General features: G+C 44.7%; 1 protein-coding gene across 1 annotated transcript in view; it reads right to left on the bottom strand.

Moving 5' to 3' along the window:
* The window catches only part of LOC124136331 (sacsin-like), a 52442-nt gene extending 32913 nt beyond the window's left edge, over positions 1 to 19529 (bottom strand). Inside the window, exons 1-4 of the mRNA XM_048401436.1 lie at positions 19182 to 19529; positions 16887 to 16954; positions 10735 to 10841; positions 5885 to 6004 (exon numbers count right to left, since the gene is read on the bottom strand). Of these exons, the coding sequence (XP_048257393.1) occupies positions 5885 to 6004; positions 10735 to 10841; positions 16887 to 16896 (237 nt within the window). The 5' untranslated portion in view covers positions 16897 to 16954; positions 19182 to 19529. The remainder of the gene's footprint in view (positions 1 to 5884; positions 6005 to 10734; positions 10842 to 16886; positions 16955 to 19181) is intronic.
* Positions 19530 to 20914: the final 1385 nt, after the last annotated feature.

The raw sequence follows: 20914 nt of genomic DNA on the forward strand, positions 1-20914 counted from the left end.
AATGCGTTAATTAGCCGACGCTCTACCACTGGACCACAGACGTTATCACATGTAATCAGTGCTCGTTTAACGGGTCATTAGAATCCCCATTGACATGCATGCATAATTCAGTAAACAATGAATTGCGCATGCCTCTGACGACACGGTCCGCTCTCCCATTCATCATTTCTTGAAACCACACCCGCAATTGTTTATGTCAACATGACCGACCAGTGGGATTAACCGGTTGAACGCTTGAACAGGTAAGAATTTATGGCTAACCCTTGCCCAAAGCAAGCTAACACTAATGACCGAAAAGGGGTTTTGGATCGTAAAGACGTGTAAGTTTCCCTAAGACTAAGAACGGGTGTTTGATTGTAAAGATGTGTAAGTTTCCCTAAGACTAAGAACGGGTGTTTGATTGTAAAGATGTGTAAGTTTCCCTAAGACTAAGAACGGGTGTTTGATTGTAAAGATGTGTAAGTTTCCCTAAGACTAAGAACGGGTGTTTGATTGTAAAGATGTGTAAGTTTCCCTAAGACTAAGAACGGGTGTTTGATTGTAAAGATGTGTAAGTTTCCCTAAGACTAAGAACGGGTGTTTGATTGTAAAGATGTGTAAGTTTCCCTAAGACTAAGAACGGGTGTTTGATTGTAAAGATGTGTAAGTTTCCCTAAGACCGAAAACAGGTGTTGGATCGTGAAGCGAGAGTCACCAGAGCATGAGACACGGTAACGGTATAACGAGACAGCGGTGGCACTAAAGTGCGGTAATTGAACGGATGGTAGAGCTCGGGCTGCGCCCGGTAAACTGCATTGTTGCCTAATACCTTACCACTGTTATACCAAGGCTGACTACCACAGTAGGCGGTGGGGAGCACCTACAACCCGAAATCTGACTGCTCGTGTTCCTTCCGGCCAGCGGATGTATACAACAAGGCGGAAGCACTCGATGCGCATGCTCCCAGCTTGGCGTTGCCATATAGGGATACCAAAGCACTGTCAAGCACATACCGTAAGGCTCAATCGTTATTGCCAGACGATTGGTGACTCCAAACGGCCCCACTGGAAAGGTATTTCATCACCGCAGCGGATGAGAACACAGTATCCGTGTGAGCTAAATCTTAGATCAGGTTCAACAGTCAAGAAGAGGGAAATTAATTTCATTCGGACTGTATATCCCAAGAACAAGCCTACATAAGCGTGTGTAATAGGCGCGTGACCTAAATTCAATATTGGAAAGCATGCATTACAAGGTTGCAATACACGACAGACAATTAAGTACATAATTGTCAAATCCAAATAATGAAACACACAGAAAGCCGCACTCACCTGTGGATGAGCGCGCTGGCTTGCGGGACCCCCACTCCTGTACCCACGGCTGTGAGAGGTTGACCCAGATTGACCACCGTGCAAGGTCTGAAGCCTGATGAGTTCGGGATTGCGCTGGGCACACCCCTTAGATGACTGCTTGTGCCTTGTCTGTGTTCATTCGGAGCCTCAAGATAATACTTAAGGGCCCTAACTGGACACAGTGATCTGTCCTCGGTATCAGCAGGATGTAAGATTTCTTTGAGTGATCTTACAGTGAATTCTCTCTCCGTTTGGCCAAATTTCCGATTCTTAGCGACGAAGCCCATGAGCAGGCCCAGACGGACCGCTCCTTCGTTGCCCCTATCGAATCGTACTTTGGTGACATCGAGTGCGTGTATTTCCAACACTCGTGCCGCCGTGGCAAAGGAGAGGAGAAATGCTGTTTTCAAAGTCACATGCCGGAACGAAGCACTACCCAAGGGTTCATACAGAGCCTCCGTAAGTGATTTCAACACCAAGGAGAGATCCCAGGCCGGTGCCTGAAGGTGGCCCTTTTTAAGATCTTGCTGCTTGAAACCCTTGATAATACCCAGAATCACCGGCTCTTTTGAGAGACTGGTACCCATAGCCACGTTGGCAATGGAACCCCCGGAGAGTTTCCGGGTCTCTCGTAAGTGAGACATGAAACGAGCAATATCCTGCACAGATACCTTATCTGGCGAATGAATGTGATGTGTACAACACCACTTTGTTAAAATAGCCCAACGTGCATTATACACCTTCTGGGTAGAATCACGATGCATACTAACGTATGCCCGAGACGCCCGACGAGAAAAAACATTACTCCTCAGACGCTTGGTGACAACATCCACGCGTGCAGATTGAACTGCCCTGTGTTTGGATGAAGCTGACGGGTGTGAGGGTGGATCAGGAGATCCGGTCTCACAGGCAGAGGAATTGGCGACTGCGTGGCCTGGGCCAGCAAGTCGGGGTACCACGAACGGTTCGGCCACATGGGCGCGATCAGTAACATTCGACAGCAAACTCCTCGGAGCCGGCTTAGAATGAGTGGTATTCACGTCGTCAGCGGGTAAGCATTGGCATCCATGCCCATCCAGTCTAACGCGAGAGCATCGTGATCGATGGCCCTCGGGTCCGGGACTGGTGATACAAACAACGGGAGTTGATTGCTGAACCTGGTTGCGAACAGGTCGACCATCGGACAACCCAAACGTTCGCACAGCCACTGAAACTTAGCATCCAGTCCGTGGGGCTCGGATCCCGAGGCCTCGATAGAGCGTCGGCCAGTACGTTCCGGGACACTGTCCACCAGAGCGTAAAACTTGAATGTGAGATCAAGTAGCGAGTGACTGTAGGTTCCCCCCAGTTTGTTCACATAGGACACTACTGTCGTGTTGTCGGTTGCCAGCATGAACCGGGCATTGACGAGACAATGCTTCCAGTGATTGACAGCGTTTATCACTGCCTTGAACTCGAGGCAATTGATGTGAAGACCGAGTTTGTCTACGCACCACAGCCCCGGGCTCCCCTCCCCCTCTAGATGGGCGCCCCAGCCCACTAGAGAGGCGTCTGTATACAGGTTCAACGTGGCCCGGAAGGGCTGCATAGAGACTCCTGATAAGACGTTGCAAGGGACTGTCCACCACTCCAGAAGTGGTCGGAGCCGATCCGGGAGGGCGACGGTTGCACTGTTCTCCACCTGTGCTAACAACAGGCTTAGAAACCATTGCAGCGGGCGGAGTTGGAGACGACCCCAATCAGTGCAGTCCTGGGCTGACACAAGTAGCCCTAACAGCTGTTCCCAAAAGTGAACAGTCTGTTGCACCGCTAAGACTTTGGCAATCATCGCCTGAATCTTGTGCCACTGGTCTGGGGGGAGAAAGAGGATATGGGTCACCGTGTTGAACCGACCTCCGTTGAACGTCAAGTTCTGTGAGGGGGTTAACTCGCTCTTTGTGAGATGGACAATCCACCCCAAATGCTCCAAGAGCCGAGGTGCGAAATCGTGTTGGGGTGACAGGGTGTCCGTCATTTGATTGGCCACTAGCGAGTCGTCCAGGTACGAGAAGTACCTGACACCCCTCCTGTGGAGGAACCCCACAATGGGGTTGGTTAACTGGGTGAACAGCCAGGGAGCGGACAAAAGACTGTATGGGAGTACAACCCACTCGTAGTGCCTGCCTTGAAAGACAAACCTGAGATACTTGTGATGGTCCGAGTGAATCAGAACATGCAGATAAGCATCCTTCAGGTCGATTGAAGCGAGCCAGTCGGCCGGCATGATCAGAGCTTTACGGTCCGCCAAGGTCAACATTCTGGCGGTTGTGCAGGTAAAACTCGTTGAACAATTTCAGATTGTGAATCATTCTGAGTTCGGCACTGTCATTCTTAGGAACAAGAAATATCCTGGAATAAAACCCCGGTGTTATTTCTGGTAGGGCTAACTCCCGTTCCGCCCTCTTCTCCACCAACCTGCCGATGGCATCGGCGAGGATGGGAAGATCGGCTTCCGAATAGAAACCTTCCAACGGGGCGACAGTGAGCGGCGGATCCGCTTTGAGATCTAGCCGATAGCCGTACCGGACCGTGTTGACCACCCACGGGTCATCGAACACTTGTTCCCAATTCGTTAGAGAAATAGGTGGTGTAAAAAAACAACAACATACTATAACAGGGGAACGTAAGACCAAACACCCCGTAAGTATATAGAGAAAGGGGGAGGGGGAATTTCCTTTTGGCGTGAAAAATACTTCCGAGCTCAGTTAAAGCAACGCCCTCAATAGATACAGTTTATATGCAAGTAAAAAACAGTAATAAATATCACCAAAGGATGGAGAAAACTGGAACGCTCACAGCAGTCTTTGTACGTCTTGCTGAGGCAAGGGAAGAGAAAAGAGTGAGGGGTTTCACATGGCAGCTAGGTGGCTACGCACGTGCTGCATGAGGTAATGGACATCTCTGTGGAAGATTTCGCTATAAGAGCAGTTGTGGGGGACAACAGCCTCGGTATAACAGTGGTAACGTATTACTTAATGTAATATATAACTCAGGACATTACTTGTGAACAAGGCAGCATTGTACACACACAGGGCTGGGGCCTGAAACATTGTAAAGTACATTACTTGTGAACAGGATGTCATTGTTCACACACAGGGCTGGGGCCTGAAATATAACTCAGGGCTTACTTGTGAACAAGGCATCATTGTACACACACAATGAGGAGTCTGAAACATAGCTCAGTACATTACTTTTGAACAAGGCATTGTTGTACACACACAGGGAGGAGCCTGAAACATAGGTCAGTACATTACTTGTGAACAAGGCATCATTGTACACACAGAGGGCTTGGCCCTGAAACATTGTTCAGTACATTACTTATGAACAAGGCAGCATTGTACACACACAGGGCTGGGGCCGTAAACACAACTCAGAATATTACTTGTGAACAAGGCATCATTGTACACACACAGGGCTTGGGCCTGACACATAGTTCAGTACATTACTTGTGAACAAGGCAGCATGGTCCACACACAGGGCTGGGGCCTAAAACATAGCTCAGAATATTACTTGTGAACAAGGCAGCAATGTACACACACAGGTCTGGGGCCTGAAACGTTGTTCAGTACATTACTTGTGAATAAGGCAGCATTGTAGACACACAGGGCTGGGGCCTGAAACATAGCTCAGTACATTACTTGTGAACAAGGCATCATTGTACACACACAGGGCTGGGCCCTGAAACATTGTTCAGTACATTACTTGTGAACAAGGCAGCATTGTACACACACAGGGCTGGGGCCTGAAACATAGCTCAGTACATTACTTGTGAACAAGGCATCATGTACACACACAGGGCTGGGGCCTGAAACATAGCTCAGTACATTACTTGTGAACAAGGCATCATTGTTCACACACAGGGCTGGGGCCTGAAACATAACTTAGTACATCACTTGTGAACAAGGCATCATTGTTCACACACAGGGAGGGGCCTGAAACATAGCTCAGTACATTACTTGTGAACAAGGCATCATTTTATACACACAGGGCTGGGGCCTGAAACATAGCTCAGTACATTACTTGTGAACAAGGCAGCATTGTACACACAGGGCTGGGGCCTGAAATATTGTTCAGTACATTACTTGTGAACAAGGCAGCATTGTACACACACAGGCCTGGGATCTGAAACATAACTCAGTTCATTACTTGTGAACAGGATGTCATTGTTTACACACAGGCCTGGGCCCTGAAACAGTACATGACCTGTGAACAAGGCATTGATGCCAGTTTGTCCGGGGTCAGGGGTCATTCAACCATGAGAACTGAATATCTATTTCAGAGCAATTATTAATTTCCACTATATTTAAAAGCTTTTCATTTCACATCTACCTGGTATGTATACTTTAATGGAAATGTTTGCTTTTGAAACTGAAAACATTTATTCTTCTAATCCTGTAGTTAAATTTCCATCCATTTGGTTTTTAATGGCCAATAGGCGTATGCTCAAAAGCTGGTAAGAGCTACCCTATGGATTTAGTCTGATACTGCACTGACATTCTGTCAAGTAAGTTCACCTGTAATGAGGCTAGGTAACGCTTCTTCTTCAGTAGTCTGGGATCAGGGTCAATATGTCTGACATCATACAGTATTCTCATCTCACTGGCCTTGGCATCTTCAGCATTCTGGATCAACTCCTGGTAAAAATAACAAAGGCACACTCCATATTGATCTTGTAGAGACAGACGTCTTGAAGGATAAATGCGTTTTAAAGTTTCAGATGTGACAAGATTTGATTTTAGTCACATAAAGATGACATGTCATCCTAAAGTGTTTACTCATTTTGATTATATCTGTCCATCATCAGGAGACTGGTCCAGCACAGACTCACCTTGAGTATCTGCCCATCATCAGGGTACTGGTCCATGACTGACTCACACTGAGTATCTGTCCATCATCAGGGTACTGGTCCAGCACAGACTCACCTTGAGTATCTGCCCATCATCAGGAGACTGGTCCAGCACAGACTCACCTTGAGTATCTGTCCATCATCAGGGTACTGGTCCATGACTGACTCACACTGAGTATCTGTCCATCATCAGGGTACTGGTCCAGCACAGACTCACCTTGAGTATCTGTCCATCATCAGGAGACTGGTCCAGCACAGACTCACCTTGAGTATCTGCCCATCATCAGGAGACTGGTCCAGCACAGACTCACCTTGAGTATCTGCCCATCATCAGGGTACTGGTCCATGACTGACTCACACTGAGTATCTGTCCATCATCAGGGTACTGGTCCAGCACAGACTCACCTTGAGTATCTGCCCATCATCAGGAGACTGGTCCAGCACAGACTCACCTTGAGTATCTGTCCATCATCAGGGTACTGGTCCATGACTGACTCACACTGAGTATCTGTCCATCATCAGGGTACTGGTCCAGCACAGACTCACCTTGAGTATCTGCCCATCATCAGGAGACTGGTCCAGCACAGACTCACCTTGAGTATCTGCCCATCATCAGGGTACTGGTCCATGACTGACTCACACTGAGTATCTGTCCATCATCAGGGTACTGGTCCAGCACAGACTCACCTTGAGTATCTGCCCATCATCAGGGTACTGGTCCAGCACAGACTCACCTTGAGTATCTGTCCATCATCAGGAGACTGGTCCAGCACAGACTCACCTTGAGTATCTGTCCATCATCAGGGTACTGGTCCATGACTGACTCACACTGACTATCTGTCCATCATCAGGGTACTGGTCCAGCACAGACTCACCTTGAGAATCTGCCAATCATCAGGGTACTGGTCCAGCACGGTCTCACCTTGAGTATCTGCCCATCATCAGTGTACTGGTCCAGCACGGTCTCACCTTGAGTATCTGCCCATCATCAGGGTACTGGTCCAGCACAGACTCACCTTGAGTATCTGTCCATCATCAGGGTACTGGTCCAGCACAGACTCACCTTGAGTATCTGTCCATCATCGGGGTACTGGTCCAGCACAGACTCACCTTCAGTATCTGCCCATCATCTGGGTACTAGTCCAGCACAGACTCACCTTCAGTATCTGCCCATCATCAGGGTACTGGTCCATGACTGACTCACCTTGAATATCTGTCCATCATCTATGTACTGGTCCATCACTGACTCACCTTGAATATCTGTCCATCATCTGGGTACTGGTCCATCACAGACTCACCTTCAGTATCTGCCCATCATCAGGGTACTGGTCCATCACAGACTCACCTTCAGTATCTGCCCATCATCAGTGTACTGGTCCAGCACAGACTCACCTTCAGTATCTGCCCATCATCTGGGTACTGGTCCAGCACAGACTCACCTTCAGTATCTGCCTATCATCAGTGTACTGGTCCATCACAGACTCACCTTGAGTATCTGTCCATCATCAGGGTACTGGTCCAGCACGGACTCACCTTGAGTATCTGCCCATCATCGGGGTACTGGTCCAGCACGGTCTCACCTTGAGTATGTGCCCATCATCAGTGTACTGGTCCAGCACGGACTCACCTTGAGTATCTGCCCATCATCGGGGTACTGGTCCAGCACGGACTCACCTTGAGTATCTGCCCATCATCAGGGTACTGGTCCAGCACGGACTCACCTTGAGTATCTGCCCATCATCGGGGTACTGGTCCAGTACGGACTCACCTTGAGTATCTGCCCATCATCAGGGTACTGGTCCAGAACGGACTCACCTTGAGTATGTGCCCGTCATCTATGTACTGGTCCATCACTGACTCACCTTGAATATCTGTCCATCATCTGGGTACTGGTCCATCACAGACTCACCTTCAGTATCTGCCCATCATCTGGGTACTGGTCCAGCACAGACTCACCTTGAGTATCTGCCTATCATCAGTGTACTGGTCCATCACAGACTCACCTTGAGTATCTGCCTATCATCAGTGTACTGGTCCATCACAGACTCACCTTCAGTATCTTTCCATCATCAGGGTACTAGTCCAGCACGGTCTCACCTTCAGTATCTGTCCATCATCAGGGTACTGGTCCAGCACAGACTCACCTTGAGTATCTGCCTATCATCAGTGTACTAGTCCATCACAGACTCAACTTGAGTATCTGCCTATCATCAGTGTACTGGTCCATCACAGACTCACCTTGAGTATCCTTCCATCATCAGGGTACTAGTCCAGCACGGTCTCACCTTCAGTATCTGTCCATCATCAGGGTACTGCTCCAGCACAGACTCACCTTTAGTATGTGCCCATCATCAGTGTACTGGTCCAGCACGGTCTCACCTTCAGTACCGTATTTTCTTGAGTATAGTGCGCACCCATGTATAATGCGCACCCCCCTCTAACGGGTTCAATATTTTGAAAAAAAAGAAATTTGAATACTATGTGCAGAAAAAATTTACACCGTACCCTTTCAGCGAAGTCCGGCAAACAAACGGGTGCTGAGAAACTTTGTCAGTACAAATTCAATAATGGGGGTAAAAAATCACCAGACATGTTTATTTACCGTTTAAATAGTATTTATTGTTCTGCTTGGCATTGTTTTATATCTAGGGATTAAGATTACCTTGTGTATTTTCTCGTAAACTAAGCCGGAAACAGCAATCAGCTGTACACACGTTTTCTTGGAATCGACCGGTGATTCGGTCAAGACACACCCAATGATATAACTTTATGGGATTTTTAATGCAAGGATCGGCAACAATTATATCTGAAACTTTTTTTTTTATCAGGAATAATATATTCCATTATTTTCTTCATTATATGCAGCCTTTACTAAACATATTTAAAATAATAATAACCCTAAGCGAAGCAGCTGATCGCTATTCCCGGGTATTACTTTTTACATGGAACCGGTCTGACCAGTCACCGTCAAGGCTCACACGCACGTGATCGCGAGAATTTCATTTTGACATAGAATCGTCAAACAAAAACAAATATGACTTTTAACGAGTCAAAGTATGTCATTTATGATATATGTATCCATTCTCTGTCAACTAAAGTTCGTTTCAAGGCGTCAATAGCGGTATTCTGACCTTGGTTGCTGTGAGTTGTGCGATCTTCAGTATCTGCCCATCAGCGGGGTACTGGTCCAGCACGGACTCACCTTGAGTATGTGCCCATCATCAGGGTACTGGTCCAGCACTGACTCACCTTGAGTATCTGGCCATCATCAGGGTACTGGTCCAGCACAGACTCACCTTGAGTATCTGTCCATCATCAGGGTACTGGTCCAGCACGGACTCACCTTGAGTATCTGTCCATCATCAGGGTACTGGTCCAGCACGGACTCACCTTGAGTATCTGCCCATCATCAGGGAACTGGTCCAGCACGGACTCACCTTGAGTATCTGTCCATCATCAGGGTACTGGTCCAGCACGGACTCACCTTGAGTATCTGCCCATCATCAGGGTACTGGTCCAGCACAGACTCACCTTGAGTATCTGTCCATCATCAGGGTACTGGTCCAGCACGGACTCACCTTGAGTATCTGCCCATCATCGGGGTACTGGTCCAGCACGGTCTCACCTTGAGTATCTGCCCATCAGCAGTGTACTGGTACAGCACAGACTCACCTTGAGTATCTGTCCATCATCAGGGTACTGGTCCAGCACAGACTCACCTTGAGTATCTGCCCATCAGCAGTGTACTGGTACAGCACAGACTCACCTTGAGTATCTGCCCATCATCAGGGTACTGGTCCAGCACAGACTCACCTTGTGTATCTGTCCATCATCAGGGTACTGGTCCAGCACGGACTCACCTTGAGTATCTGTCCATCATCAGGGTACTGGTCCAGCACAGACTCACCTTGAGTATCTGTCCATCATCAGGGTACTGGTCCAGCACGGACTCACCTTGAGTATCTGCCCATCATCAGGGTACTGGTCCAGCACGGACTCACCTTGAGTATCTGTCCATCATCAGGGTACTGGTCCAGCACGGACTCACCTTGAGTATCTGCCCATCATCAGGGTACTGGTCCAGCACGGACTCACCTTGAGTATCTGTCCATCATCAGGGTATTGGTCCAGCACAGACTCACCTTGAGTATCTGTCCATCATCTGGGTACTGGTCCAGCACAGACTCACCTTGAGTATCTGTCCATCATCTGGGTACTGGTCCAGCACAGACTCACCTTGAGTATCTGTCCATCATCAGGGTACTGGTCCAGCACAGACTCACCTTGAGTATCTGTCCATCATCAGGGTACTGGTCCAGCACGGACTCACCTTGAGTATCTGCCCATCATCAGGGTACTGGTCCAGCACGGACTCACCTTGAGTATCTGCCCATTATCAGGGTACTGGTCCAGCACGGTCTCACCTTGAATATGTGCCCATCAGCAGTGTACTGGTCCAGCACAGACTCACCTTGAGTATCTGCCCATCATCAGGGTACTGGTCCAGCACGGACTCACCTTGAGTATCTGTCCACCATCAGGGTACTGGTCCATCACGGACTTGAGCTGCTTGATGAGGGTGGGCAGCTCCATGCACCTATACCCATCATCATCAGACTCGGAGTCTGAAATATATACAAGTTAGAATAACATATTGACACTATTTCCAGTCATCAGTCATGTTTTTACAACAAATTCCCAACACTATTTGTCACAAGAGAAATGTTAGATAAATCAAGCATCATCATGTTTTTAATTAAATAGTTTCAATCATTCCAACACCCAAACTCTTTTGCATCCAATGGGACATGAATTGGATTGTTAGTATTTGTGGCCTTAAGGATGATGTACTGATGATCCTGTAGATATCATCATCATTAAACAAATAGAAATGCTTTGTAATTAAATTTCACATTTTGATTTGTTAATAGTCAGTTGTGTACTTCCTTCAAACAATAAATAAATGACAAGATTTAATCTTTGCCACAAACTGCATGACTTAAGAATTAAGCAGATTCAACTGGAAAAACTTTTGAAATCATTTCACCAACCATTCCATTTGCATCTCTATTTATTTTTTGCGGTCATGTTCTCAACTTTAACTCGTGACTTATATAATGGAACATTGTAAACACTTTAAAACACGAGGCCCATAGGCTCAACTGGATATTTACTCAATCATGACAAAATATACATTTGCATTGTACATGTATATAATACTGCAAATATTTCGTAATTTTGACTCTGTCAACATTTAAAAGGGGTGGATAGCAAATCAGACTGCATGAAATTTGTACTTCTTATAATATTTATAAAGATCTGAACCGTTTCCATATTATGATCCAGGATCTAAGTTTCCAGAGGCAAGGCTGGACCCCAGGGCGAATCCTATTGGCATAAATGTATTATTCTCTTCATAACAAACAAATGTATACAATGTATCTGTTTATTATAGGGTGGGGATAATATGTTATTGCTATGTTTGTATGTTATGGGTTCAGACCCTCCATTTCTCCAATTTGAATCCCCACCACCGGAGAATGCTTCCACCCAAATGTGGTTGATATCTTTCTCTTAGTTCCAGAGAAGACGCTTAAAGCAATATAGCCAAATTACCCCTATTTGGCCCCGCCCCTCAGCCCCTTGGGGAGTCAGCCCCTCCATTTATACAATTTTGAATCCCCACCACCTAGGGATGCTTCCAGTCAAATTTCATTTATTTCCAATTAGTGGTTCAGAAGAAGAAGAAGTTGACATACGGACAGACAATGGATGGACGACGGACGGACAAAGCAATATAGCCAAATTACCCCTATTTGGACCCGCCCCTCAGTCCTTTGGGGGGTCAGTACCTCTATTTATACAATTTTAAATCCCCACCACTGGAGAATGCTTCCACCCAAATATGGTTGATATCTATCTCTTAGTTCCAGAGGAGAAGTCGCTTAAAGCAATATAGCCAAATTACCCCTATTTGGCCCCGCCCCTCAGCCCCTTGGGGGGTCAGCCCCTCCATTAATACAATTTCGAATCCCCACCACCTAGGGATGCTTCCAGTCAAATTTCATTTATTTCCAATTAGTGGTTCAGAAGAAGAAGTTGTTGACATACGGACAGACAATGGATGGACGACGGACGGACAATGGACGGCCGCCAGATGCCATGTTATGCCATAATGGCATAAGCCTGAGGACCAGGTTAGCTGACAATATGTCTCATGGCTTCTGAGAACAAGGGGCTGGTGTGAAGGCTGTATTTTTTTAAAATAGCTGCTCTGTTAGCCATATTATATTTTTCCAAATGAAATGTCTTTTAATTAAGTAGCCAAAGATATGTAGAACATGAACTGTTTACATCTATTGATAGGTTCAGTAGTAAATTTATGTGAAGAGATGTTAGTTTTCAGATGTAATGACTGATGGACGAACGATAATCAGAGACACAAGCTCATGCGATGTGAAGGAGAGCTACATTTGGAGGATATAATTCATAAGACATCTAACTGGCAAAGTTCAATCACTCCTAGATAAGAGTCAGTAGCACTGTACAGTACATATACTGGGTCTAATGGGCTCTACTGATGCATCAAACTCAAACACAGGGAAGTATGATGAAATAAGATTTGTTTGTTTGTTGTTTAACGCTACACTCAGCAATATTACAGCTATATGATGGCAGTCTGTAAATAATTGAGCCTGGACTAGACAATCCAGTGATCGACATCATGAGCATCGATCCAAACAGGGGCCCTGCAGGAATCCCTGGGAATCACCTTCTCTGACCTGCTTCAAAACCTCTAATTTGTCTTGAATACTGCATGCCTGTCGCTTACATTTAGTAGCAGTGGTTGCCTTTAGTGAAATTATCAAGACTAACCAACACAGATTTGTGTGAGACCCTTCGTAATTATGCTATTCAAAAAACAAAGGCTTGGTTGTTGTTTTGGATTCTATTGCAGTATATACAGATTTATGTGTTTCACAACCAAAGCAAACTGCAGAATAGTTATGATCACATGCAGCCGCATATCACAAATGTACTTGTTTTACAATTACTGTGACTGGGAATAAAATCTCATCAGTTTATTTCTCACTTTCACTCGATGGTCACACATTTTAGGGGAACTGTTGATGAATTTTGGGGTGCCAAGGGTGGTTTGTTCTTTAACGCCACACTCAGTAATATTCCAGGTAGATGAAGGTGGTATGTAAATGATCAAGTCTGGACCAAAGAATCCAGTGATTGATATCATGAGCATCAATCCACGCAATTTGGGATCGATGACATGCATCAACCAAGTCAGCAAGCATGACCACCCGATATGGTAAGTCGCCTCTTATGACAAACATAGTCGCCTTTTAAGGCAAGCATGGGTTGCTGAAGACCTAGTGATAGGGCTGGGACGGGTAACTCGGGTACTAGGGTCGGGATGGCACTGAGTAGGAGCCGGGTACCCACAGGACTACCCGGACCCGTGGTTAGTCACGTGATATATTGTTCAATGACAAGAAATTATCTAGAACTATACGGTTACAGTATATGCGACTAATGTTTGCATTTCTTTTTGACTATGCACACAATCCTTCTGACTTTATATGTATGAATAAAGATAAAACTTCAGTCAACTTCAGTTTATGAATGACGTGTATCTGCAGTCAAACTATTCCCAGTTGAACATTTGGACCTATCTCTTGAGACCTCCATTGGGTACCCGGGTAGGATCAGTGGTAGGGGGTTGGGTTCCCGGGTAGTAAATCTGGACTTGTCCCAGACCTACCAATGGATGCCCTGCACTGCATCCAAGGTAGCATTACATGGAGGAGCATTGTATCGAAAGCTCACTGTAGTATCATGATATAACATTTATACTAAGTTTTCCTATAATAATTAGATCCACATCAAGTGCTTTTATGAGTTATCATGGTGTAATATACTAGCCACATAAAGAAACTGTGCACGGAGAAAATATAGATATAAGGGCACACCGTCCATATATGAAATATAGGTTTGAACACAGCAATTATTGAAGACATTCAAACACTCATGCACGTGCCATGCGATATGACGTAATTGATGGGGGCCTATGGACGTGCAATGTGTTACTGCACGTGCATCCTGTGCAGCTGTACACAGCATGTGCAACTCAAAATTCGCTGTCACTTTGGAAAGCATGATCTGTGGTCATTCAAAAATTCAAAACTTCTCAGGCGCAGACACAAGCATATCACAAGCAAATCATGCCAAGATTGACAGCTGCACAGTGTCATGAAGCCATTGGAATGATCCGAGCGGGAATGAGGCAACAACAGGTGGCAACACATTTCCAATGCCATCGAAACGGCACCGAACCCCTTTGGTGGTTGTTCAGGGCAATCTCACCGGTGTTGGCTACAGAGATCAGATTCTGAGGCCTGTGGTCATTCCTTTCCTGCAACGTCATGGCCCGGGATTGACATTTCAACAGGACAACGCTCGTCCTCACACGGCTAGGGTCACAATGGATTTCCTTCACCATAACAATGTCATGTTACTGCCATGGCCTGCAAATTCTCCGGACCTCTCCCCAATAGAGCATGTGTGGGATGAAATGGAGCACCGTCTGCGTCCTCTTCCACATCCTCAAGATAACGTCCGTGACTTGGCACAGGATTTGAGGAGGATATGGCAGGCCATTCCCCAGGCCTTCCATGCCCATTTGGTGGACTCCATGCATTGCCGATGCACTGCTGTGATTCACGCACAGGGTGGTCATACCCGTTATTGACTTTGTGACTTTGTCGTTTGACCCCCTACTCCATTTTGATCTTCTGACGTCATCGTAACAGATGTTGTTCAGGTCCCGTTGACATTTTCTTATGGTCCGATCATTCAGCTGCTACAGCGACTGCATCATTTTGTTCTTGCTGTGTTGTATTTCAATCCAGAATATATTTTCTCCGTGCACAGTTACTTTATGTGGCTAGTATATTTATACATCATTTCATATAATTATAGTTTAGCAAGTAATACTTATCATCAGGTAAAATGCATATATAAAATATCAGTAGTTTCAGTTATAGCTTTTTAGATAGATGCTAGCCTAAGGTAATGGGAGCGCATCTCCTAGACATACTATTCAATAAAACAAGAGTTATGTCTACATAGTTTAATTGATTTGAAGCTTTTAGATAAATGCTAGCCTAAGGTATCAAGATCCCACCTCCCAGACAAAATATATGTCTACATAGTCTTATAGATAGCCTTGAACTATTTTATTTAAGTAAATCTCTCATCACCTATATTAGAATAACATTCAGCAATTACTTCGATTTAGACCCATTAAGGATTAGCCCCCATACAAGCTTGTCTATAGTGATACCATAATCTCTTTCCAAGCACCCAGTAAATATGTCAACAAGATTAGTGCCAACAGGATTAACAGGATTAAGTATTCACCTCTGTCTAGCCATTCATTTAGCATAGGGCACAACCCATCGTGTATCAACCAATCATATTCCTTTTTATTGTTCTAATTTTTGTTAAATACATACTGAAGCAAATTGTTAGGCAGAAGGGGTTTGACGCTCATACCAAGCAGATCTCTCTCTCACAGCCCGGAGGGTTGTACCAACTCTCTGTGGTACCCTCAGCTATTTTCTGAGATATTGTTAATTGCTGATTGTTAATTGTTCTTGTAAATAAAATTGTGATTAGTCTCCTGTGACTCCGGCTCTTTGCTGACTAATTCCCCCAAGAAAACCAGCACGCCATTTGGACGGTTTTGTTCATCTGAACGGAATCATAATAATTCCATGATAGTAGTAGGAATTCACTTGACTGGACTAAACCATTTAGATAGCAGAAGGAATCATGAATGTCTGATTCTGCCAGGTCTATCATGTCACTTGCAGATGTGCACAATATTACCGGTATACCAGTGTAAGGTGCCAAAATCTACCCCCCTTCAGAATATACACCGTGATATGAAATACCAATGAAAACATATCACAATACGTTTGGAAAAAAATGGAATGATGCGTTTTTTAAAATCATGCATATCTACAACAATGGACAACAAATTGAAATTATGAAATTCGCAACTGTCATAGAAAAAGTGAAACTTTAACGACTTGTTTCCTATATATAATGTGACTATCACTTCATCTGTGGCCATAGCAACATCCCACAAAATATGAAATTGTAAAAGAATGAGTGTATTATATTTTCTATTCAGGTTCATAACCAATTACAGATGAACGAACATGCAGTATTTTGTGCTATGTATCACAATACATAAATCATTATTGCAATAAATACAGATACCAAATTCAGCACAATCCCCTTCACTAGTAGCTTAGGCATAGTTTTCACTGGTACAAACATGCATGAATGCAAGCACACACAACATTTATAAAGAAAAATGATGGTCCAGATAAAGGTTGAAAACAAATATATAGATTTTAGACACAAAATATATTGTGAACTTGACATGCACTGTATCCTAAAACATTACATAGATCAGCTCCACCTTTGAAGCAGAATATCAAATAGCAGGTCTCTCACTATCAGCATGATGAGTCAACTAAAAACATTTGATACATAGGTTGCTTTTTGAAATAAACACTTCACAATAAATGTTTGGCACATAACCTGTCTAAAACTGCTGTCATTTTGACTAGACTCCCACCTACCTTGACTCATGGCTAGCCTCCTTGGATGGCTCACCACTGTGCTACATCAAAAACGTCACTCCTTGTATCTGGAATTAAAGCAGATAAATAAGATTTCTTTGTTTGTTTGTTGTTTAACGCAGCACTCGGCAATATTTCAGCTCTATGACGACGGTCTGAAAGTAATCGAGTCTTGAACAGACAATCCAGTGAGTGACATCATGAGCATCGATCCATGCAATTGGGATATGATGACATGCATCAACCATGACCACTCGACTGACAAGCATAGTCGCCTTTTACTGAAAGCATGGGTTGCTGAAGACCTATTCTACCCTGGATCTTCACAGGCCCCCATATCAACCTGAGACTCCCATATCAGCCTTGAGGGCCGAAGCTCTAAATGAATATATTGCAAAGTTCAGTAACATCAACACAGATTCATATCTGGTGCAACTCTATCACATAGGGGCATATGTACCATGTCACACTGACATATCTACCATGTCACACTGACATATCTACCATGTTACACTGACATGTATCATGTCACCCTGACATATCTACCATGTCACAGACATATCTACCATGTTACACTGACATGTATCATGTCACACTGACATAACTACCATGTCACACTGACACATGTACCATGTCACACTGACATATCTACCATGTCACACTGACATATCTACCATGTTACACTGACATGTACCATGTCACACTGACATAACTACCATGTCACACTGACACATGTACCATGTCACACTGACATATCTACAATGTCACACTGACATGTACAATGTCACACTGACATATCTACCATGTCACACTGACATATCTACCATGATACACTGACATATCTACCATGTTACACTGACATCTACCATGTCACACTGACATATCTACCATGTAACATTGACATATCTACCATGTCACACTGACATGTACCATGTCACACTGACATGTACCATGTCACACTGACATATCTACCATGTTACATTGACATATCTACCATGTCACACTGACATGTACCATGACACACTGGCATGTACCATGTCACTCTGACATATCTACCATGTTACATTGACATATCTACCATGTCACACTGGCATGTACCATGTCACACTGACATATCTACCATGTCACACTGACATATCTACCATGCCACACTAACATGTACCATGTCACACTGGGATATCTACCATGTCACAGACATATCTACCATGTTACACTGACATATCTACCATATCACCATGACATATCTACCATATCACACTGACATATCTACCATGTCACACTGACATGTACCATGTCACACTGACATGTACCATGTCACACTGACATATCTACCATGTTACATTGACATATCTACCATGTCACACTGACATGTACCATGACACACTGGCATGTACCATGTCACTCTGACATATCTACCATGTTACATTGACATATCTACCATGTCACACTGGCATGTACCATGTCATACTGACATATCTACCATGTCACACTGACATATCTACCATGTCACACTAACATGTACCATGTCACACTGGGATATCTACCATGTCACACTGACATATCTACCATGTTACACTGACATATCTACCATATCACACTGACATATCTACCATATCACACTGACATATCTACCATGTCACACTGACATGTACCATGTCACACTGACATATCTACCATGTTACATTGACATATCTACCATGTCACACTGACATGTACCATGTCACACTGACATATCTACCATGTTACATTGACATATCTACCATGTTACACTGACATGTACCATGTCACACTGGCATGTACCATGTCACACTGACACACCTACCATGTCACACTGACATGTACCATGTCACACTGACATATCTACCATGATACACTGACATATCTACCATGTCACACTGACATATCTACCATGTTACACTGACATATCTATCATGTTACACTGACATATCTACCATGTTACACTGACATATCTACCATGTCACACTGACATATCTACCATGTTACACTGACATATCTACCATGTTACACTGACATATCTACCATGTCACAATGCCCCAATCATCCATGCCTCAGGAATTATTGTATGACTCTTCTATATCATCGCATGCTCTATATTATCGTACATGGTATCATAATCTACACACACTTTCGACCATCTTCCTGAGGCAATGGTACATGCTGTTCCTTACCATGCCTGAAGGGCAGATTCCAGTCCAAGGGACAATTTGTTCTTATCATAAACGACACCTCATGAACAACGTTACAATGTCAAAGTGCCCAAACATGATATCTTACCTGTCTAGCGCATAAAATGTCATCAATGTAATTCACTTCCGTGTCGGGTACATCTGGTAGGTGCTTCTACGCAGCTGGCACTCACGGCAACGACACAACAAATCCCGAATCAATACCATATATCACATGACAAGCTCCAAAGTCGTAATGGGGACTACCGCCGTACTAATCCGGTCGAGTGAATCTTCGATACGAGCCACTTTGAAAGCTAACCACTAGTACATTTGCGACACCTAGCGAGCAAATTGGGGCGGTGTCTCCCATTCCGGGAAAAGGAATGGCACTTCCACGAAACAACACCAAGTCCATATACGGGCGTTCTTCTCAGTAACCATACATGCGCAATACACACTAGTTTATGTGCAGGCTGTTTAGAAATCTATTTCAGTGCAAGGAGTAGTATAGGTAATGAGGGTTCTGTCGCAACTCCACTGGAGCCAGATTTATATACCTATACTGCTACTACAGAGGGAATATTTTATGCAAAAATGATAATGCTATTCCACGATCGTCATGATTCGTATTAAAAGAAACATCAATATTAATTAATAATGGATAACATTTACTATAGCCCACGAGTATATTGGAAAGGTATAGGAGCAATACAAAATTAGTCATGGCGGCTAAGGTATCTAAAGATGTGGCCAAGGATTGGTGGCGATGTGGCAAATATAAATTTTAGAACTCTGTGTATTTTCTTTAGTTTCATACCTAACGATAGATATAACTGGAGAATTCTGTAGTGAACTATATATTTTGTCTTATCCATCAAATTTGGTAATAGTAGTTGGTAGCCCTACTTCAGGACCAGGGGGAGATAACTCTGGCAATACGATGACGTCACTTCCGGTTCAGGAGGTACACACGCATCCAAAATGGCGTCACGTCCGGTTCCGGGAGGCGTGCGCACCTCCAAGAGGGCGGCGCATCCGGTTCCGGGGAGAAGGCCATAAGAAGCGCGCGTAAAATCCTCCTCTTTTATTTTTTTTCTATTTGTTTAAAAAAAGTGGTGTTGGTGGAGGGAGGTGGATGTGGTGGTAGTGGTGGTGGAGGGAGGGAGGGAGGAGGAGATGGGTTCTTTGTTTTGGTTTGAGGGTAGTCAAAGCAATGGATGAAAGCGTTCTTTCGGGAGAGATGGGTGGCCCTGAAAAGTGCCGTTTTGGAGAAGAAGAAGATTTCTCCCTCAACCACATAGGTGCTGTGGTGCAAAGGCACGGATGGCCTGCCACCTGTCTCCTGACAGGACAAGGCGACTATGCTTGTTGTAAAAGGCGACTAACGGGATCGGGTGGTCAGGCTCGCTGACTTGGTCGATGCATGTCATCGATCCCATTTGCGTGGATCGATGCTCATGATATTAATCACTGGATTGTCTGGTCCGGACTCGATTATTTACAGACCGCCGTCATAAAGCTGGAATATTGCTGAGTGCGGCGTAAAACAACAAGCCAACCAACCAACCAACTAAACCTGACAGGACACTTACTGGTGTGGCGATTGCGTGTGGAGATGATAGATCACTGAGACGAGCTTATACACAGTCGATGACCCAGCAACTTTGTTGCTAGGTTGACGTAACATCGGCGAAGGATCTTGCAACAAAATTCCACAAATCATGTCATGATGTGATTGTAAACTTTGAGGTGGAAGGTCTCGTTCCACAAGGCTATCGTATCGTAGCGCAATGACACTCGTTCGTCTAAGTTAAAGTAGGTGAGTGGCGATCACCTTAG

The sequence above is a fragment of the Haliotis rufescens genome, unplaced genomic scaffold (assembly GCF_023055435.1).
Source record: "Haliotis rufescens isolate VD_foot unplaced genomic scaffold, xgHalRufe1.0.p SCAF_22, whole genome shotgun sequence".
Taxonomy (NCBI): Eukaryota; Metazoa; Mollusca; class Gastropoda; order Lepetellida; family Haliotidae; genus Haliotis; species Haliotis rufescens.